Source organism: Sinocyclocheilus rhinocerous, unplaced genomic scaffold (assembly GCF_001515625.1).
Source record: "Sinocyclocheilus rhinocerous isolate Xijiao unplaced genomic scaffold, SAMN03320098_v1.1 scaffold1583, whole genome shotgun sequence".
NCBI classification, from domain to species: domain Eukaryota; kingdom Metazoa; phylum Chordata; class Actinopteri; order Cypriniformes; family Cyprinidae; genus Sinocyclocheilus; species Sinocyclocheilus rhinocerous.
In genome coordinates this window covers 160,677-178,609 of record NW_015640052.1, presented here as the reverse complement: position 1 = coordinate 178,609, position 17,933 = coordinate 160,677, and the positions used below count along the sequence as shown (strand labels likewise).

At 35.8% G+C, this 17,933-nt stretch overlaps 2 protein-coding genes across 3 annotated transcripts in view; both read right to left on the bottom strand.

Moving 5' to 3' along the window:
- Positions 1–8,175: 8,175 nt before the first annotated feature.
- On the bottom strand, positions 8,176–14,873 carry LOC107752445 (elongation of very long chain fatty acids protein 7-like). Its single transcript, XM_016568411.1, has 8 exons — positions 14,605–14,873; positions 13,223–13,305; positions 12,147–12,337; positions 11,018–11,098; positions 10,681–10,737; positions 10,086–10,191; positions 9,866–10,002; positions 8,176–9,530 (listed from the first exon to the last, which is right to left on the bottom strand). The coding sequence occupies exons 2-8, from the start codon at positions 13,284–13,286 to the stop codon at positions 9,300–9,302; spliced, it is 867 nt and encodes a 288-aa protein (XP_016423897.1). The 5' UTR covers positions 13,287–13,305; positions 14,605–14,873; the 3' UTR covers positions 8,176–9,299.
- A 495-nt stretch (positions 14,874–15,368) lies between these two features.
- The window catches only part of LOC107752444 (DNA excision repair protein ERCC-8-like), a 9,487-nt gene continuing 6,922 nt past the window's right edge, over positions 15,369–17,933 (bottom strand). For both annotated transcript variants that reach the window (XM_016568409.1, XM_016568410.1), the window contains exons 9-12: positions 17,438–17,562; positions 16,906–17,103; positions 16,631–16,726; positions 15,369–15,566 (exon numbers count right to left, since the gene is read on the bottom strand). In XM_016568409.1, coding sequence (XP_016423895.1) covers positions 15,504–15,566; positions 16,631–16,726; positions 16,906–17,103; positions 17,438–17,562 — 482 coding nt within the window. In that variant the 3' untranslated portion in view covers positions 15,369–15,503. The remainder of the gene's footprint in view (positions 15,567–16,630; positions 16,727–16,905; positions 17,104–17,437; positions 17,563–17,933) is intronic.

The window sequence follows — 17,933 nt, the reverse complement described above, 5'->3', positions numbered from 1 at the left end:
GCCATTAAAATGACAAAAGATTTTGAATCCTTGTCATTATGAGTTACACTGACACCTAGCTGTGTGGATGATGCATCATAAAAACATTTTTGCTTACCTATGCCATTTTAAAAATGCACCATCTTCACTCAGCCATCCTAAATTTATTTAGTGAGCGAAATGTTTGATGAAAAGGGGGCTAAAGATAAAGAGAGTAGTATTGACTTGGTCAAGTGACTAAGAGGCAACCTGGTACATTCAAAATAAAACCACTTTAATTCAGCTACTAATATGACTAGAGTCTTCATATTTTGTGAGTGGAGGATTTGAAACTTATAACAGTTCTATTCAATTTTGACAATGTAATGAATTATTCCTCAAAGTCGTAAATAAAACAGATTACTGTATGGTTTATAAGAAAATATATTTCAGTCTTTTTACATCAAAATTCCATGTTTAATTTTAAACAATTTCCATGTTTAAGTTTAAGAGTAACTTGCTGTACCGTTAAAATTATTTGTGAAATTTATAGCAAATATTTGAATATATGAAAATTTTCAAGTGAGTGAAAATGGTTTCCTAGCTTTTTTGAAGTGTATGAAAATACTGAGCGCACTTAACATAAAAAAGAACAACCTAGACTTGCCTAGATTGTCTGGCCTGTCATAGTTCATTCGTTCTTGTCGCTGCCTGAGCTTCCCTTACTAGTTTCCTCTCATGTACCTCACACTGATTTAACGGATGAGGATTAGCCAGGTAGATTCTGGTGTGGGCATATGCCCCCAAATAACATTCACATGACGGAAAAAGCAAACTGTCAGCTTTGGCACTCTATCAGGAGTTTAGATTGACCTTTAAAGCATGAATTTATATAATAAGCATGAAACAACAGCGTGAACATGTGCTTGCCTCGAGTCACTGGATCATCGATTCTCAGACATGGCTGCACATTTTCCAACCATTTTTAAAATGTTTGAAATAAAATATACTACCTTAATTGTACCTAATGAGGCCTCCGAAACTGATGGCAAAAGAGCAGGAAAAAATGTCTGTTACCAGGAGCAAATCAAAACACAGCCAACTTCCCCCGTCCCTAATATTTCAGTGAACTACAAAGAGCAATTTGCATGGAAGAAGCTTACACAAAGGTTTAAATGTTCAAAGCAACAAAGGGCATCGGACAGCCAACCAAAGGTGGGGGTTTAAATTAAGTCTCCAGTTACATCCACGCACACAAGCTTTTGAAGCATAACATTCACAGTATATATGAAAATTTTCAAGTGAGTGAAAATGGTTTCCTAGCTTTTTTGAAGTGTATGAAAATACTGAGCGCACTTAACATAAAAAAGAACAACCTAGACTTGCCTAGATTGTCTGGCCTGTCATAGTTCATTCGTTCTTGTCGCTGCCTGAGCTTCCCTTACTAGTTTCCTCTCATGTACCTCACGCTGATTTAACGGATGAGGATTAGCCAGGTAGATTCTGGTGTGGGCATATGCCCCCAAATAACATTCACATGACGGAAAAAGCAAACTGTCAGCTTTGGCACTCTATCAGGAGTTTAGATTGACCTTTAAAGCATGAATTTATATAATCAGCATGAAACAACAGCGTGAACATGTGCTTGCCTCGAGTCACTGGATCATCGATTCTCGCACACAACACACAAGCTTTTGAAGCATAACATTCACAGTTCGTGAGGGAGACGTGAGAACAGCAGGGGTCTGTACCCCTTACAAGTTTTAAGGTCAGTCGTTACAAGTAATAATTACCCAGCGTGGCTATAAATGCAGCGATACTGTGCTTTAAAATGTCATAAGGAACCGATTAGGAGCACAGATGTTTCAGAGGGGAAGGGTGGTGTCATCAATGACATCATTAGCTGGCCTTCTTGACATCATGTATCATCGCACACCCTTTTGAACGTTTTCTTGATTCAGATTCAGCATTTTTGAACATCGTTAAAGCACACTGGATTGTTACATTTCCCATTATTAAAAAATATTGGATCGTAAAATGAAATTCTTGGTTTGACATCTTGTCAATGTTCAAGTACACTGTGTGATTTTTTTTTATTTTTTAAATAAATAAAAAGTAGTTGTTAGACTTACATATGGTCAAAAATAGGTATGAAATTGCTGATAAACTAGTGGGATTTTTCCAGATCTAGGAATGATTTTTTTTACTATCTTGAATGTGTCCATTCATCAAGCTCAGGTTGCTTTGTGTATGATTTCTAAGATGTAACACAAAATTTATAACATGTTACGATGTGCAATAAATGTATTCTTTTTTAAATAACTGAGTAATCTACTTTAATTTATTTGGTACTGTAATTTATTACATTTTAATGTGTATTTTATTATTATTATTAGTCATAGTATATTTATATTATACATATTATTTCTCTTTTTTTTTTTTTGTGACTGGCATAAGAGGGACGAGGAGGAGATTTAGTATTATTGTTTGTAAAATGTAAAATGATAAAATACTGGGTGGAAAAAAAGTTGTTCAGAAATCATTTCAATACAAAACTGCATCTCTCCATACTCAAAAATAGTGGGTTCATAGTATGCAAAAATCATAACTTCATGTGACATGAAGTCAGAATCACTCCCACAGTCATGAGCTAGCTTTTACACATGACATCATTTCGTAGGGGAAACACTGACATGTGGAAGGAAAACACAAGAGCGGCTACAATATCGTCAGTGGGTCACGAGCTTGATGGTCGACTATAATGCCTCACTTTACTAGGATTATGATACAATAAGACATTCCAGTTCACTGTGAGTGCAGGCTGCTTTGGGGTGCTCTATTTATAGATTAAAGGATGCAAAAGCCACCAAACGTCACTCTTCTAAAAGAAACCTTTGCATGCGTTGCAACGATGAGTTAGCTGAACAGGTCAGGTGCCCAAAAGTCACCTTGCACCTGACTCTCCTTTTCCACATGCCATAAAGCTCAAAAAGACACGTGCTAGCAGGGAGTTCTAGACCAGATGGACGGTGACAGCGGGAAAAGCATGAGAAGACAGGTTTGTAGGGTACAGAAACATTCTCTCTATACCTTTGGGAGGTACATATAGAAGAAAAAGGGAGTGAATAAAGTGTGAATGGGAACTTACTCTTCTGATCCCGATAGTCACTGCGATACAGTCCAGCTGAAACAGAACAGAATGTCTGTCTAAGTCCCCTTTGCTTCCTGTGACACTGTGCCTTGTGCTGTGATGCTCTTTGGTTTAAGGACTGAAGAATATCAGAGTTCCCAGCCTCTCAGCCAATCAGAGCGCTCAGCTTCCCCCCACCCCTCCCTAAAGTTTCTCCAGCAGAGACTGGAGAGATGTTTTAAAAAGCAGGGGCCACTGCAGCATCACAGCGGGATGCTTATGTGTCAAATTGTCAAGCACGAGAGCCACAAGAGTGTTTGTGTCACCATGGGAATACTGTAATAAGCGGAGAGTTTTCTTTTGGAAATGAATCGTCAAAATTGGACGTCAGACATCAGTTGTGGTTTTCGCACTGTTTACCTCTGTGGTCCCTTTGGAGGCTGCAGTTCTCATTTCACATGCCCTCTGACTGGTCTCTGCATCGTTGTTAGTGATCAGGAGAGAACGGGGCTAGTTGTCACACTTCATACTTCTGAAAAATGTAGAAGTCATTTTATAGAAGCATACAGTACACCTTAAAATCAAAGCCACAAACAAGCACTTCCAGCATTATGTGGAAAAAGACGTTGTTAATTAAACTTAAACTGATCGTTTGTGACAACATGGCTTAACGGCAAAAATCAAACAGTGAAGCTCTTATGAAACGCAAAAAGATTCAAGAAAAACAGTGTGAAAAAGCAACGTACAAAAATGTTTGGGAAAATAATACTGAATTTATAACATTTAAAAACTTGTTCTGTTCTGACTTTCATGAAAAATACCCTTGTCCTGAGCAACAACAACAAAAAAAAAACTATACACTATTTCACAATATTTAGCAGCATGTTGAAAACTACATTACCCATGAAGCTGCAAAGACATCTCCACCAATCAGAGAATCGAAACAAATCGGAGCAAATCCTGAAATAAATAAATAAACAAATGTTCACTTTTAAAAAACAAAACACACAATCAACCTCTTGAAATTAATATTTAGCTATTGTTTAAAGTACACAGTCTTGTCCTTTATTTTGTCAGATCTTCAAATACATTTTTGCTTCAATTTATGCATTAGCTTCAAATTTTTTAAATTAGGTGATTGATTTGGTTCACTGCTTATAACTGTTTAACAAAAACATTTTTTAAATCTCCATGGGAAAAGTGAATGGAAAAAATTATTCAAGAACCAAGCCTGAAAAAGTGGGCAGACCATGGATAATTGTGGAAATATCTGACCAGTTAATGTTACGATCGACCAATCAGAATCAAGTATTACAAAGCGCTGTGTAATAAAACATAAATAATAATAACAAATAATAAATAATCACACACATATGGAGCTAATCTGCTCTATATTGTCATAGTTATCTCACCCCAGTAGTTTATGTTCTCAGGGTCTAGCCACCTTCAAGTGGGCAAGGGAAGCAAACAAATCATATTTTGTAATAGATTACTCTTGGATATCTAGTTACGCACTTTAAATAAACTCATTACTAACATTTTTGTGAGGCACTGTCTGAAGTTCCTATGTTATATGTTTGTTATTGTTTTCATGTTTGATGGGAAATTGAGTTATCGGGGAATTACATTTACGGACACGGCAAACGTCAATGGGATTTATAAATATTGTGAACACGGCACCGAGCTCGGTCTTTTTGAGCCATGTCTGTCATGATTTCCCATCTGCTCTAAATGTTTAGACACACACCAAACACAAACCTATTAGACAAGTCCAGATGCTTGATGCTCATGTGATGTCAGAGCAAGTTAAAGTGTCAACAACACTTTATCCATCTTGAAGGTTACTTTATTCAAAAATTTAGAAAGAAAAATATCACAATAACAAATTAAGGAAGGAAGGAAGGAAGGAAGGAATGAAGGAATGAATGAATGAATGAATGAATATTTTTCATCTGCAATGAAAGAACTATTATGAGCCGGTTCTTTTTAGTAAATCAAAATACAAGAACATAACCACTGTAGACCGATTCCTGAAACGAATAATGCCCATACAGTAAATGCTAACATTATTTGCTATACAAACCAGTGTGTTCATGAATATGATAAATTAAAACATGATAACTATTTCTCAATAACGCGGTTTTAAAATAACTGGAAGCGAATAACACCGGAAGCCTCGCAGGCTCGCACATTCAATTTACACATGGCCGGGCCCTTATTGCTCAACAAGACGCGTTAAGGTCTTGAAACAGTCTTTATCAATACTTAGCCTAGTAATGGGAGAAACGAACCTTTTCGAAGCTTTGAATGAATTGAACCAATGGCTTCTCTAAATGATTCACTGATTTGAAGCGCTTGAAACACCACATGCTGGTGAAGCCTGCTGGTCAAAACTGTGTAAATGCAACAAAAACTCAGACCAAAATATGCATAAAATTGTTTTACAAATATATTTAAAGCAATTAGCAATCAAATACCATTAAATATGAAGTGTCTGTATAATTATTGTTATTTTATTAAATTGCAGGGCTTGTTTTGCTTGTTTTATGGAGGCCTTGTCTAACCACGCCAATAAGAGACCATTAACCACTACTCTTCTTTTTAATTACACAAATGTCTCATTAAAATGTCCATAAATGTAAAAAACAACTGACCCAAGATCAGGTAAAAACCATAGACACTTGTTCAATGGTTCGCTGCAACTCATTCATGAGTTCACAAAGATCGCCAACAAATCAAGTGACTTTGGTAGTTTCATACGCGCTCTGAACCACTAGTTCGAAACAAAATGATTCACATATAGGTTTCGAAGCTTCACGAAACTTCAAGTACTTACAAAGCGCCCATCACTAACTCAGCTTTCAAGAGTTCAGTTTTTAACCTTTTGACCTATATGTAAGACATAAAATGTATTCCTTTTAAGCCACTACAGTGGCCCTTATTAGATTAACCTTTCAACTAAAAACAAAATCAAAACTACAAGCAAAAGCAGAAAAAAACTCACCTGGAAAGGAGCTTCCTTTGACTTTATTAATAGACACCTTGGCTTGTTTGTGTTTCACAGATTTGGACAGTTCTGGGGTAAATCATGGAGACATATTTGTTGAGAAACACCTAATGGCAATCTTATGAATCAAATACAGATGGGACATTTATGCAAAGTCAAGACATTTATAGTCTTTGTAAGGTGAAATTTGAATACCAAAGAAGCTCAGAGGGCATGAAATATCACCCAAGAGCAAGTACATCTGTATACATTTTAATGTGAAGCTCATTCAAAATCCCTCCATGCAGACTACCTCTAAATCACTGGTTTATATATGCACCACAGAGGGTTTACAACTACAAGTAGTGACATTAACACCCATCACCTTGCACAGAATATACACAAACATTTCCTAAATACATTTTTGGACACCAAAACTTCATCTATTGAATCAGTAATTATCATGCAGCTGTGCAGTCTTTGTAAGGAGTGTTGGATCACCATCAGTAAACAATCTACCACATCTGTTTGACATAATCCTTCAGTCAACAACATTCTTGGCGGCTATAAAAACTGGTTTGTCTTTATTTGTCTAACTAAATGCACATCCATGTCACTCAGTCCACATGATGATGTCCAAACAGTTAAATTCAAGTAAATGATTTTGAAGTCTAGTAGTCTCTACAGCAGTGCCATTAAATGGAACAAAATATCTAAGTGCAGCTGATTTTTTTAAATAACAGTTTGATGAAGGGGGCTGTGCAGCATTTAGCGTGTTCATTAGTGCATTTAATTTTCCCTGCAGTGTTTGAGTAATTTTTTATGAATTTCATGGTGACATTGACAGGGGTTTTACTTTGCAAATTAATCAAATTAGGAGATCCCACCTCAAAATGACAAAGTGCAAGGTGTAGAAGGAAAAGGCAGGGGTCTAACAAACAAATGTGAGCATTATTCATGGCAATCCAGATTTCTTCTGACCTGCTAGTTCACACATTCTGAGAACCGTGACCTACTTCTAACTGCTAGACCAAAATTACCCATGAAACACCAGTGAAAAATGCTTTAAGGAGAATTCTGTTATGCTGTTTTATGTGAGCGGGAGGCAGCCACTCAAATGTGTTTGTTCTACTACAAAAACCTCTCTAAAAATATCACTTACCGTGCTTAAATTTTCCATTGCTCAAGGAAGCAGATTTACAATCTTGGGGGAAATACTGAATTTTAGATTTTACACCATTTTAAGACAGACATAATAAAGATGTACTTTTTTACTAAATAAAAACCATACCCAGAAAATAAAGGAGTGCTCCACACAAAAATGAAAATTTTCTGAAAATTGACCCTGCCTCAAACCACCCAAGATGTAGATTGTTTCTTCATTGGAACATATTTGTAGAAACTTAGCATTACATCACTTGCTTACCAATGAGAGTCCAAACAGCTGATAAAAACCATCACAATCTTCATGACTCCAGTCAATCAATTAAAGGCTTCTAAAGTGAAAAGCTGCGTGTTTGTAATAAACAAATCCATCATTAAGGCATTTTAACTTTAAACTATCACTTCTGGCCAAAATACCAGGCGTTATCCATAATAATGCGTCCTTCAGTGAAAAAGTCCATCCCTTGTTGTCTTATCATATTTGTTTTCACTTGTAAACAGTGCATATTTCTCTCCTGAGTCAGACAAGCTGACTTTTTCATTGGAGAAAGCAATATTATGGATAGAGGACTTTTATTTTAGCTTAGTACTTTAGCTGGAAGCCATGGTTTGAAGTAAAAAAAAAAAAAAAAAGTCTTCATAATGAATGTTTTTTTACAAACACACAGCTTTTACCTTAACAAGATGATAAATTATGGCCTGCAGCCATGTGAATTACTTGTGGATTATTGTGATATTTTTAATCAGTTGTTTGAACTCTCATTCTGATGGCAACCATTCACTGCATCTTGGATGGCCTGAGGTTAAGTTAAGCATATTTTCATTTTTGGGTGAACTATTCATTTAAGGTTTCCAAAATTAGAGTTTTATATCATTATTTAAAAAAAAGAGAAGAAACTATGCGACTGCAATACACATCCAAATTCATTTAGGTTTATTGTGTGTTTATTTTAAAAATATACAAAATATTTCCCAGACCCATAGTAACCCAGACGGTTACCACGTTTTACTCCACATGGGGGAGCTGTATTCTCATGGTCAGAACACAGATACTAGAAACATTAGATCTAGGTGGGTAATCTTGCATCTACATTTAAAACAAACACAACCCTCAATGGAGACATACAACAGACTACTATTTACATAAAGATAAACAAATACAATAAATTAACCCAAACCCCTCTATGTGCTGAGATTTTGAGAGGTTTAGCCTACTTCTGGGGGCAAATTCCCCAAAGTATAGCAAGTCCATTAGAAAATGCAGTTAAAAATTTAAATGAAGAAAAAAAAACACCAACTTAAGTGAATATAGCAATTTTTTTCCATAAATATTTAAAAGTTAACAATACATTTCCTTGTACAAAAATTAAGCACCTGTCCCAGAAAAAAACATCCTAAGACATTCATGACGACATGATATATAAAATAAAAAAAGATAACCAAATTCCTGTCCTTCTTCACCAATAGTGCAAGATGAGTTCAATGCATCGGTTCCTTCAAGGACAGTTGCAGTACTGCTACCATTCACACAATGTCACATGTGAAGGGTGAAAGACACCTAGCACCTAGTGTACATGGTAGATCTTTCCAGACAGTTATGCTTTTTATGAAGGAAGAGGAGAAAAAAGTTGCCAACACTTCTTTCATCTTATTTACTGATATAACCAAAAACAGGGACATAAATATATAAACACAACAAATGGTGTCTAAAATGGCAATAAAAATGATGTGACTGACATGAGTGAGGAGCTGGGAGGCTCTCTGACTCTCATCTCATTAAACAAAAAGGGGAAACACGTCAGTATGCAGAAAACAATGAGGGAAATGAGTAGAAACAGGAGCAGCCCACAGGGCAATGACCCAGAGTTCAACTCAAATGCCCAGCTGAGGGTAAAAGGCAAGATCCAGCCCAGACTGCAACACACAGTCTGTACAATAACGTTTTTCCCAGGGCATCAAGATAAATGTTATGGTGTACATATAAATAGTCTTATAAAAATTTAGCCAAAAGGCGGTTTTAGGTAGATTGTCACTGCTGATTGGCTAGTCACACAGCACCAGTTATTCTTTCTTGTGGTGTATGTCATTGTTGTTCTGTTGCATGGTTGTGTTATGCAGGCCTTTAGGAAGCCTTTTGCCTTTTGTGTATGCGTGGTACCAGAAGTTGAGGAAGAGGAGGAGGAAGATGATGCCATACAGAGCAATGATGTAGATGAATACGGGGTACGAGTAGGGACAGTCTTTCATGAAGAAGTACTGGCTAATATGTAAGGTTATGATGACAAACTGGATCTGAGAAGAGAGAATGCAAGCAAAAATAAAAGTGTGTCAAATCCAACTCAAATCAGTCTAGTTGGTAGAATGAATGGCAAAACATTACATGGGACATTATTTTTAAAACCAGCTCTAAGTGACAGTGACAGTGAATGTCAGTCCAAAAAAAGAAGAAAAAATAATTTTAAAAACAAATAAAATTAAATGAAACAAATGAATACAAATACAGAAATATATAAAAATAAATTAATAAAACAAATAAATAGATTAATAAATAAACGTTTCCTCGACTCTGAAAATGTCAGTGATCAAGAAATAGCATCAAAAGGAAATTAAAATGTTGTAATACATACAAGCTGTATTGAAGTCAAATGCTTCTTCCACCAGAAAAACTTCTGGTATGTAGGGCCCAGAGCTGACAATCCATAGTATGTATACATGATTATATGAACGATGCAGTTTAGAGGGGCGTGAAGCGTCCCCAAACCACCTGCAACATCAAACAAACAGACGTCTATAGGAAATTCATCTTTTACGTGTATTCATGCAATCGTAGAAGACACAAATCCCTACCTGGAGAAAACCGGACTCCAAACCACCAAGTGAAAGGCATGATGGAATGATGGAAGACATGTAGGAAGGTCACCTGATTGTGCTTTTTCCTCAGCACAAAGAAAACCTGTCCAGAAGAGGCAGAGAAGACCCGGTGTTAACATCCGTTTTGTGCGATCTGATCACAAGGACAGCACTAAATACTGTATACTGTAGGTGTAAAATGGCTGCGACCCAGTCATTTAAGAGATATATTGTAATTTGAAGTTTCAGTGAAAATCCAACGCAATCGCCCCATTTCTGTTACTTACTGACAGATGAGTCAAAATAATTTTCTGTGGTAACTGGTAACTTCTCTACAAGAAAAGCAAGCACCTCAAGGCAAGAGACACTAAAAATGCTCTCTTCCATCTTTCCACCTAACCACTTAACAGGAGTTTTGTCTGTGACTCACAATACCACTATTTTCTTCAATTTTTTCATAACCAGAGAGAACACTAATATTGATGCCTGACAGTGTGTAAAAGATGTGACAGACAGCTAGATGCTTCCTGCCAAACTGTAGCATTTTAGATGTAACAAAACCAAGGTAATAAATATGAAACACATTACTTACAGTGTCCAACAACTCAATAAACTTGGAGAAGTAATAGAGCCAGCAAGTCCATGCCATCTGGATACAGAGAAATGTAGATCAAGCACAAATGCCCAACAAACTATTAAATACAAAGCCTGTTATTTAAACTATACCAAACTTGAATGAATCACTAAATTCATCAGATATACAGATACAATGCATTACTCAGCACAGTGAGTGTATTGCTTAGTCTGAATGGTCCTGTGTATCATTTAAATCATGTGAAATCAACCACATCCAAGCAAAACACCTAAACCTGGAGCCAGGTTACAAGCTTCTCATAAAGCAGGTAAGGCAACATTTCTTCTGCTCTCACCCTCATGGCTTTTGGCGATCGAGAGTAGTCTACTAGATCACAGCCAAATGAATACCCTGTTCCCCAGCCTGACATCACAAACTGCAGAAAAGAAATTCATCTTTGGTCATTTAATCTGGAAATGAACTAAATGGTGCATTTACCAAAAAACAGATAATGCAAGAAACCCATGTTTACATTTATTACATTTTGATTTACACATTAACTACATGCACCAACAAAGTGCAAGTCAAGTGGGATAATGAGCAAAAAATGGTGAGTCAATTGCGTTTTACTTAAACAGTTTGTTACTTACTAAAAGGAACACAGATTAGGGTGTTTACTGTACATGAATTATGTACACCAATTATGCTAATAAACCAACAATGTGTAAGACTGGCATGTAAATGCACTTTATATACACATTTTGTAGGATCCTACACTACATTATGTACAATTATATGGTGAAACCTCTGTTTAAAGACATTTACCCACCCTCACGACATACATTCTTCTGTAAAAAAGCTCATATTCTGCAGAATGTCTAAGCTGTTTTTTTTTCCATACAGTAAAAAGTTTTTTTTCCATACAGTTAAAAAAAAAAAAAAAAAAAAACATACATACATATATATATATATATATATATATACTGTACTGTGAAAAGGTTTTAAATAAGTCTCTTATGCTCTTTTCCAAAAAATTAAAAAAAAAAAAAAAAAAAAAACAGTAATTCATACCACCAATTTGGCCAACACAAAAAGCTCTAAAGATTTTAACCAATAATACTTTTCAGTTTGTTCATTTCAGTTTGTTCTACATGCTTCAGAAGTCTTGAAGTATAGCAAAAGTTTCTTGTATGGTGCCTGGCAGTATGAATCACATCCACTTAAATTGTACATAAAAGTTTAGAACAACACAATGATGAGTAAATTGTAATTTTTTTTGTCACCTGAAGCAGACACTGATGTGACTAAACTCATTCCAGCCATTTACACATTAACTTAATGTGTGACCTGAATGAAACTAACAGTGAAATGATAACATAACTCAATGGAATCTAACAAAACCCGTTCATAAAAACGTGTCTTTGTAAACTCCCAAGCAAAACACAACAACAGGTTTGCCTGCTAGCAAACAGAAACAGATTTACCTCATAACACATGTAAAGAGAATAAGCCACAACGCTGAAATTATAGATGATGAGGACCTTCTTCAGATCAAACGGTTTCCTGTTCTCCATTAACCTGGGCCCCAGTGACATCACAAAGTAGATGTAAAATGCAATAATAACTGTTTGGGGCAGCGGCGAGGACATGAGCAGCCAGTCTTCTGTCCTGGGGTCTGAAATCACATCATAAGAATATCTGCACTCCATGTAATGTCTCCATGCACAGTAGCATCTATAGTAACTTCATTAGTTCATGCATTAATCTATATTTGACACTGCTCTTGTTGTGCACCATAATTCTCTGAGATCAATAAAATACAGTAATGAAACGATTACATTTCAACCATATTAGGAACAGAATCAGTTGAGATCCACAAAGTAAGCCATTTGATTAAACATGCACTGATTGCTGGGTGGAATAAGTTACCAAACACAGACTAGAGTGCAACAGTGCCAGCCCACTTCTTCAGTAGCGTTAGTTCTGGAAGTATTTATCCAATAGGGATTTTTAAAAAGTCTTTGTTAAATAGCGATAAGTGGTGATTCATTGTTAAAAACGATGGTGAAACATAAAACTATTGATTCAAAGATGTCAATTATGTATGAAGAAACAATATATTTTACATTTATTGTAAAATAAGCTTATATATATATATATATATATATATATATATATGCACAAATACTTAAACATTTTAATAAAGAGCACACAATTACGTGGGTGGGGGCTAAAAGTTATTTCTCTGATTGAAAGAGATTTCACGGGTAATGTAGTTTTTCCCTTTTAAACATGATTATTTAAAAAAATAAGATGAAATAATGTGTCCTGATGGCTTCAACAAAAGCATATTACCATCAGTTAACAACCTCACAGACAGTAGGTCTGTCTTTAATACTTTTTAAGTTATGGTTTTAAAAAAATCTATTCCCCTACAGAGAAAATAATGCACTTTTTCTTTCTGAAACCTGACTTCTGCACCCTATGGGAGTTAATGAGGTTTGAATGTGTGCATTTGTACATTAATGTTTTGATTTTCTGATGTCAGAAACCTTCTAACCTGCATCTTTCATCCACTTGTCATACAGCTGTGCAGCTGTAGATGTGAACTCACGGAACGCCATCACTGCCAGTGGTCAGAGCCTAAGGTCACAAACACAAAGTGTACGGTGTGATGGATGACTTATATTTAGGGCATTTAAAAGAAACTCATCCCGTAAGTCAAGTCTGACACAAATTGAGTCATTTAACTTAAATGCCACATTATTCAGAGTTTATAATTGAACAATCTTAAATTACACCTTCACAGTACTATTTCCTTCATGAAAGTGACATGCCGTGATGTAGAACCTAAATGCTCTAAAATAAAGCAGGAATGACTCGTGTATGGTGGCACCATGAAACGTTGTATTGTGGTAAGAAAGCACAAGAAGTTAAAATCAGCAGTTAGGCCATCCTCCATCCTCTCCAGCAAATTCAGAGCTGAACAAGAGGGCGAGTGTTGGGACACAATGGTTAGCAGTCAGTGTATGTTCAGGAAAGGACAGCCCATAAAACCATGGAGGTGGATAAACGAAGACATGCAGAGCTCAGAGAACAATGCACACATTATTATGAATAATGAAACACATTATTTGTATCTTCTTTTTGTAACAAAAAATAAATATCACATATAAAATGTTGCATAAAACTGAACTGTTTTATAGGATACCATTTTCCCTGGTATCCATGCATACAGTCCACACAAATAAAATATCATTAAATATACGTTAAATAACAGGTTACTTTAAGCTGAAGGGCCCTAATAAAAATAATTTTTAAAAAAACTAACTCAGCAGCAGTACATTAATTTTGGCATTGTTCTAGTGAAGCATCAACCAAAGCGGGTTTTTTTTTTTTTCCCTCCCTTCAACACACACTTTAATGTTTAAAGAGAAACTAATCCAAGATGTGTTTCAGGGCATACTGGTCCAATTATCTGGAGAGAGTTACTTGCCTAGATACTGTAATCTTTAATACAAGCTTCAACGTGCCTGTTGCCATGAGACGGACAGGTTACAGGTGTGAGAGGAGGACACTACCTTGAACCTTCCCTCCACAGAAGTGCACTCAACACTGGGTGCCAATGGCTTAACTACAAAGCTCAATACTAATCAAAACCAAACATAATATATGAAGTTTTATGATGTTTGAGTGTGGGAAATGCTCTGTTGGCTTAGAGTCTTTCCATAGCCATAGGCAGAATTCCTTGTTGGTGAATTTTGAACAATTACTAAATACAAGGGAAAATAAATAAAATTATCTACATCAGGAACAAGTTGATTTATGATGCCAGAAAATTTTAATATTGGCCATGCAAATGTATACAGTACAAGAATTCAACATCATCATATCACATATGGACCTCACAAAAGAATGCAGGTGCGCGTCAACCTGTCTTACCTTGACAAAACAAACAAAAGTTCAGATATGTATTTTCACGCACACCTCGAGGTCCTCCCGCTCTGCGTTCACCAGGGCGCTCGTCTTCTGCCTCTCGGCCAGTTAAAGTAGTTTAAAAAGTAAAAGCTAATGGTTTGTCCACAAGACCTCCATCAATTACTCTTTCAGACGCCGGAGTTCCGTCTTCACTGAGAGGAGCGGGCGGTGGGCGGAGACGTTCACCTGATTCCGAGACGGAGGGCTCTGATTGGTCAAATGTCGCATCAAGACTCGCAATACCTGCAAGCCATTGGTTGCATGACTCCCATTTTATAAGGAAATGTATGATATCAGAAGTGTTGTGCCAAATAATTGCGACAGATTAGGGATGTCACAATATATTGATTTATAAAATGTTCGAAAAGTTCCTTTATTTTTCAAGTTAGAAAAACAAAAACAGACAACAGTATATGTATTAGCATAAATTCCACAGTACAAATGATACAGTGTCAGCATGGACCTTTGTTTCTAACTACATTCAATGTTTAAAGCTCAAAAATAAAGCTTAAACAGTTTGCTGATCATCTCACAGATGTAAAAAACAAATAGGTTCAGCACAATCAACAATTTTACACTAAATCGTGGTATTTATTTGTTCTAAAGATATGAGAACTTGTAGTCCACACATCTGAAACGCAAATGTGAAGCCCAAGACACAAGCTCAAGACCATGTTAAACTTAATATCCACAGGCACAGGAAGTACTCAACACCCATGAGTCTTTTTTATTTACAGTGATTTTATATGCACCCATCGATGCAATATTCAACTGAATGGAGTAAGAGCACTTTAACCTCTGGGGGAATGTATATAGTGGTTTATTTGGATGTTAGAAAACAGAGCGATGGGTTCCTTTTTCTGTCAGTCTTCATCACTGCTCCAGGCATCTTCAAAAGCAGGATTGATAGTAGCTTGTGCTTCACCCTGTAAAAATATGCATCCAGAATATTCAGAAACATCAAACATTTAATCATTAATAAGCCTACACGATTCAGTGATGTTTAATTATCGCTTAGATGATACAGTTGCATATATAAGTTTATGAACTTGAAGCTGTTATGGAGTTATGGATGAATAAATCCAAGCTATTATTGCAAATGAAAAAAAAAAACTTTCAAAAATTTTAATGAAAACTAGAAATATTTTTGTGTGACACTCTGAAAAAACAAAATGGTGAAAATATTTAGAATTAATATTTTTTAAACCTAAAACGTTTTCAAATATATTTCTCAAACCACAATAATACAAAAAGAAAAATTATACCAAAAAAAAATTAATAATAATAATAAACAAAAATATATTACATTTATATTAAAAAAAATTATATATTGTTGTGTAATTATTAAAGTTCTTCCAAATACATGACTGAAAATAAAACTTACATCACTAAGCCATGTAATTGCTAATAGCTAATATGTGTATATCAGTGATGCAGTAATACAATGCGATTATGGAAATGTGTACCAGATTTTTTTTGCCAGAAAAACTGGTAGAGCAGGATGTTAAACACAAAACATTGAGTGACTGATAAACTACAAGCCGCCAAGATGTGACTCCAGGTAACATGCACATCTCACGTATACCATGTCTGATAGCAACTGCATCTGAAAGCATGCCATAATGGGCATAGTTTTTGTCAGGCCATCTGATCTTATCTATTGGCTGAGAGACATAAGCAAGGTTGCAAAATGTGTATACGTGAGCACAAATTAGGATTCACTTTCTGCCCCACCTAGCCCAAACCTGCAGATCTGTATACAGGTGCATCTCAATAAATTAGAATGTCGTGGAAAAGTTCCTTTATTTCAGTAATTCAACTCAAATTGTGAAACTCGTGTCTGCACCTGTAAGATATAAACAGCTGATCCACAGCGCATTGTATTTTTCATTAAGGTGCACCATTAATTCAATCAACCTCAGATTTTTAAATAAGAGCCGGTAAAAATACACAATATGTTTCATATTAAAAATGTCTCAAACTGTTTTACCCTTTTAGAGTTGGTTTCATCATCCTCAATGTCAGGCTGTCTCAGCACTGGGACCCAGGCCAGGACGTTACAGTCTTTACCTCCACTGTACAGCTCCTAAAAATGCACCCCACAGATTCACAGTCAACAATGAGTCTATGAGCTAATACAGATCTCATTAAATAATTGCAAGACCTCAGAAGCTTTAAATTGTTTTACTTAATGGTATACTTTTAGCTTGTTTAGTTTATTAGTAAAGACTAAACCACTAAGCAAGTCATCAGGATCAACATTACCTGATAGTCTGGGTGGAACTCACAGCAGTCTACGTTATTATAATGTCCCCTCAACATAGTGATCAGCTCTCCCGAGTGAAGCCCGTACACCGCTACCGAACTGCCACATGGCACAAACACAAACTCCGGACTGCAGCCCCTCGATACGGTAAATCTGAGGCCTTTGCGACTCTCATTCACGACTTTCCCATAGTTCACCTGTTAATGAGAAATAAGGATTTCTTAGCAACAAATGAACAGCTTAGCAGATAAAAAAATATGCATCGCCATTTTTTAAAGAACATATTTCTTGTCATTAATAAAGAAAGTGTTTAGGAAAACATGTGAGTGTCTTCAGAGTATCTTGTTTTCATGTCTGGCAACATTCTGCCTCAGTTGCTTTTTTGACCCACAGAAGGCCAATAACACAGTCATGAGAGAAGACATTCCTTTTGCTGCATGAACATAAGCTCAAAATATAATTCTTGATACTCTTTACAAAACAGAGATTAGGTATTAAGAAAGTCTTCAAACAGCCCTAACTGCTACTCACTAATGTGTTTTCCCCTGTGGCACTGTTCCACAGGCGCATGCGATCATCTGTCCCAGTAGTGAGGAGATGAAGTCCGTCAGCTGTGAAGCACAATCCATTCACTCGCCCATTGTGTGCTGTGTTCACTGGAAGAAAAGTAACATAATATATTAAATATTTTTTAAATTTTATTTTAGGGCTGTCAAATCGATTAATCGTGATTAATTGCATCCAAAATAAAAGTTTGTGTTTACATAATATATGTGTGTGTACTGTGTGTTTATATATTAACACACATACGTGTATATATTTAAGAAATATGTACATGTATATATTAATCATATTAAAATATGAATATATAATATATAAATATATATTACATATATTTCTTAAATATATACATGTGTATGTGTGTGTGTGTATTTAAATATACTGTACACAGTACACACACACTATGTAAACACAGACTTTTATTTTGGATGCGATTAATCGTGATTAATGGAGCCCTATATATATA

What these genes read in the sequence shown, in the direction of transcription:
- LOC107752445 (XM_016568411.1), bottom strand. Translation starts at nt 13,286, where the DNA reads ATGGCGTTCCGTGAGTTCACATCTACAGCTGCACAGCTGTATGACAAG. An exon ending in TGGAGTCCGGTTTTCTCCAG is followed by an intron (nt 10,003 to 10,085) that starts GTAGGGATTTGT and finishes TTGATGTTGCAG; the next exon opens with GTGGTTTGGGGACGCTTCAC. An exon ending in ATTTGACTTCAATACAGCTT is followed by an intron (nt 9,531 to 9,865) that starts GTATGTATTACA and finishes CTCTCTTCTCAG; the next exon opens with ATCCAGTTTGTCATCATAAC.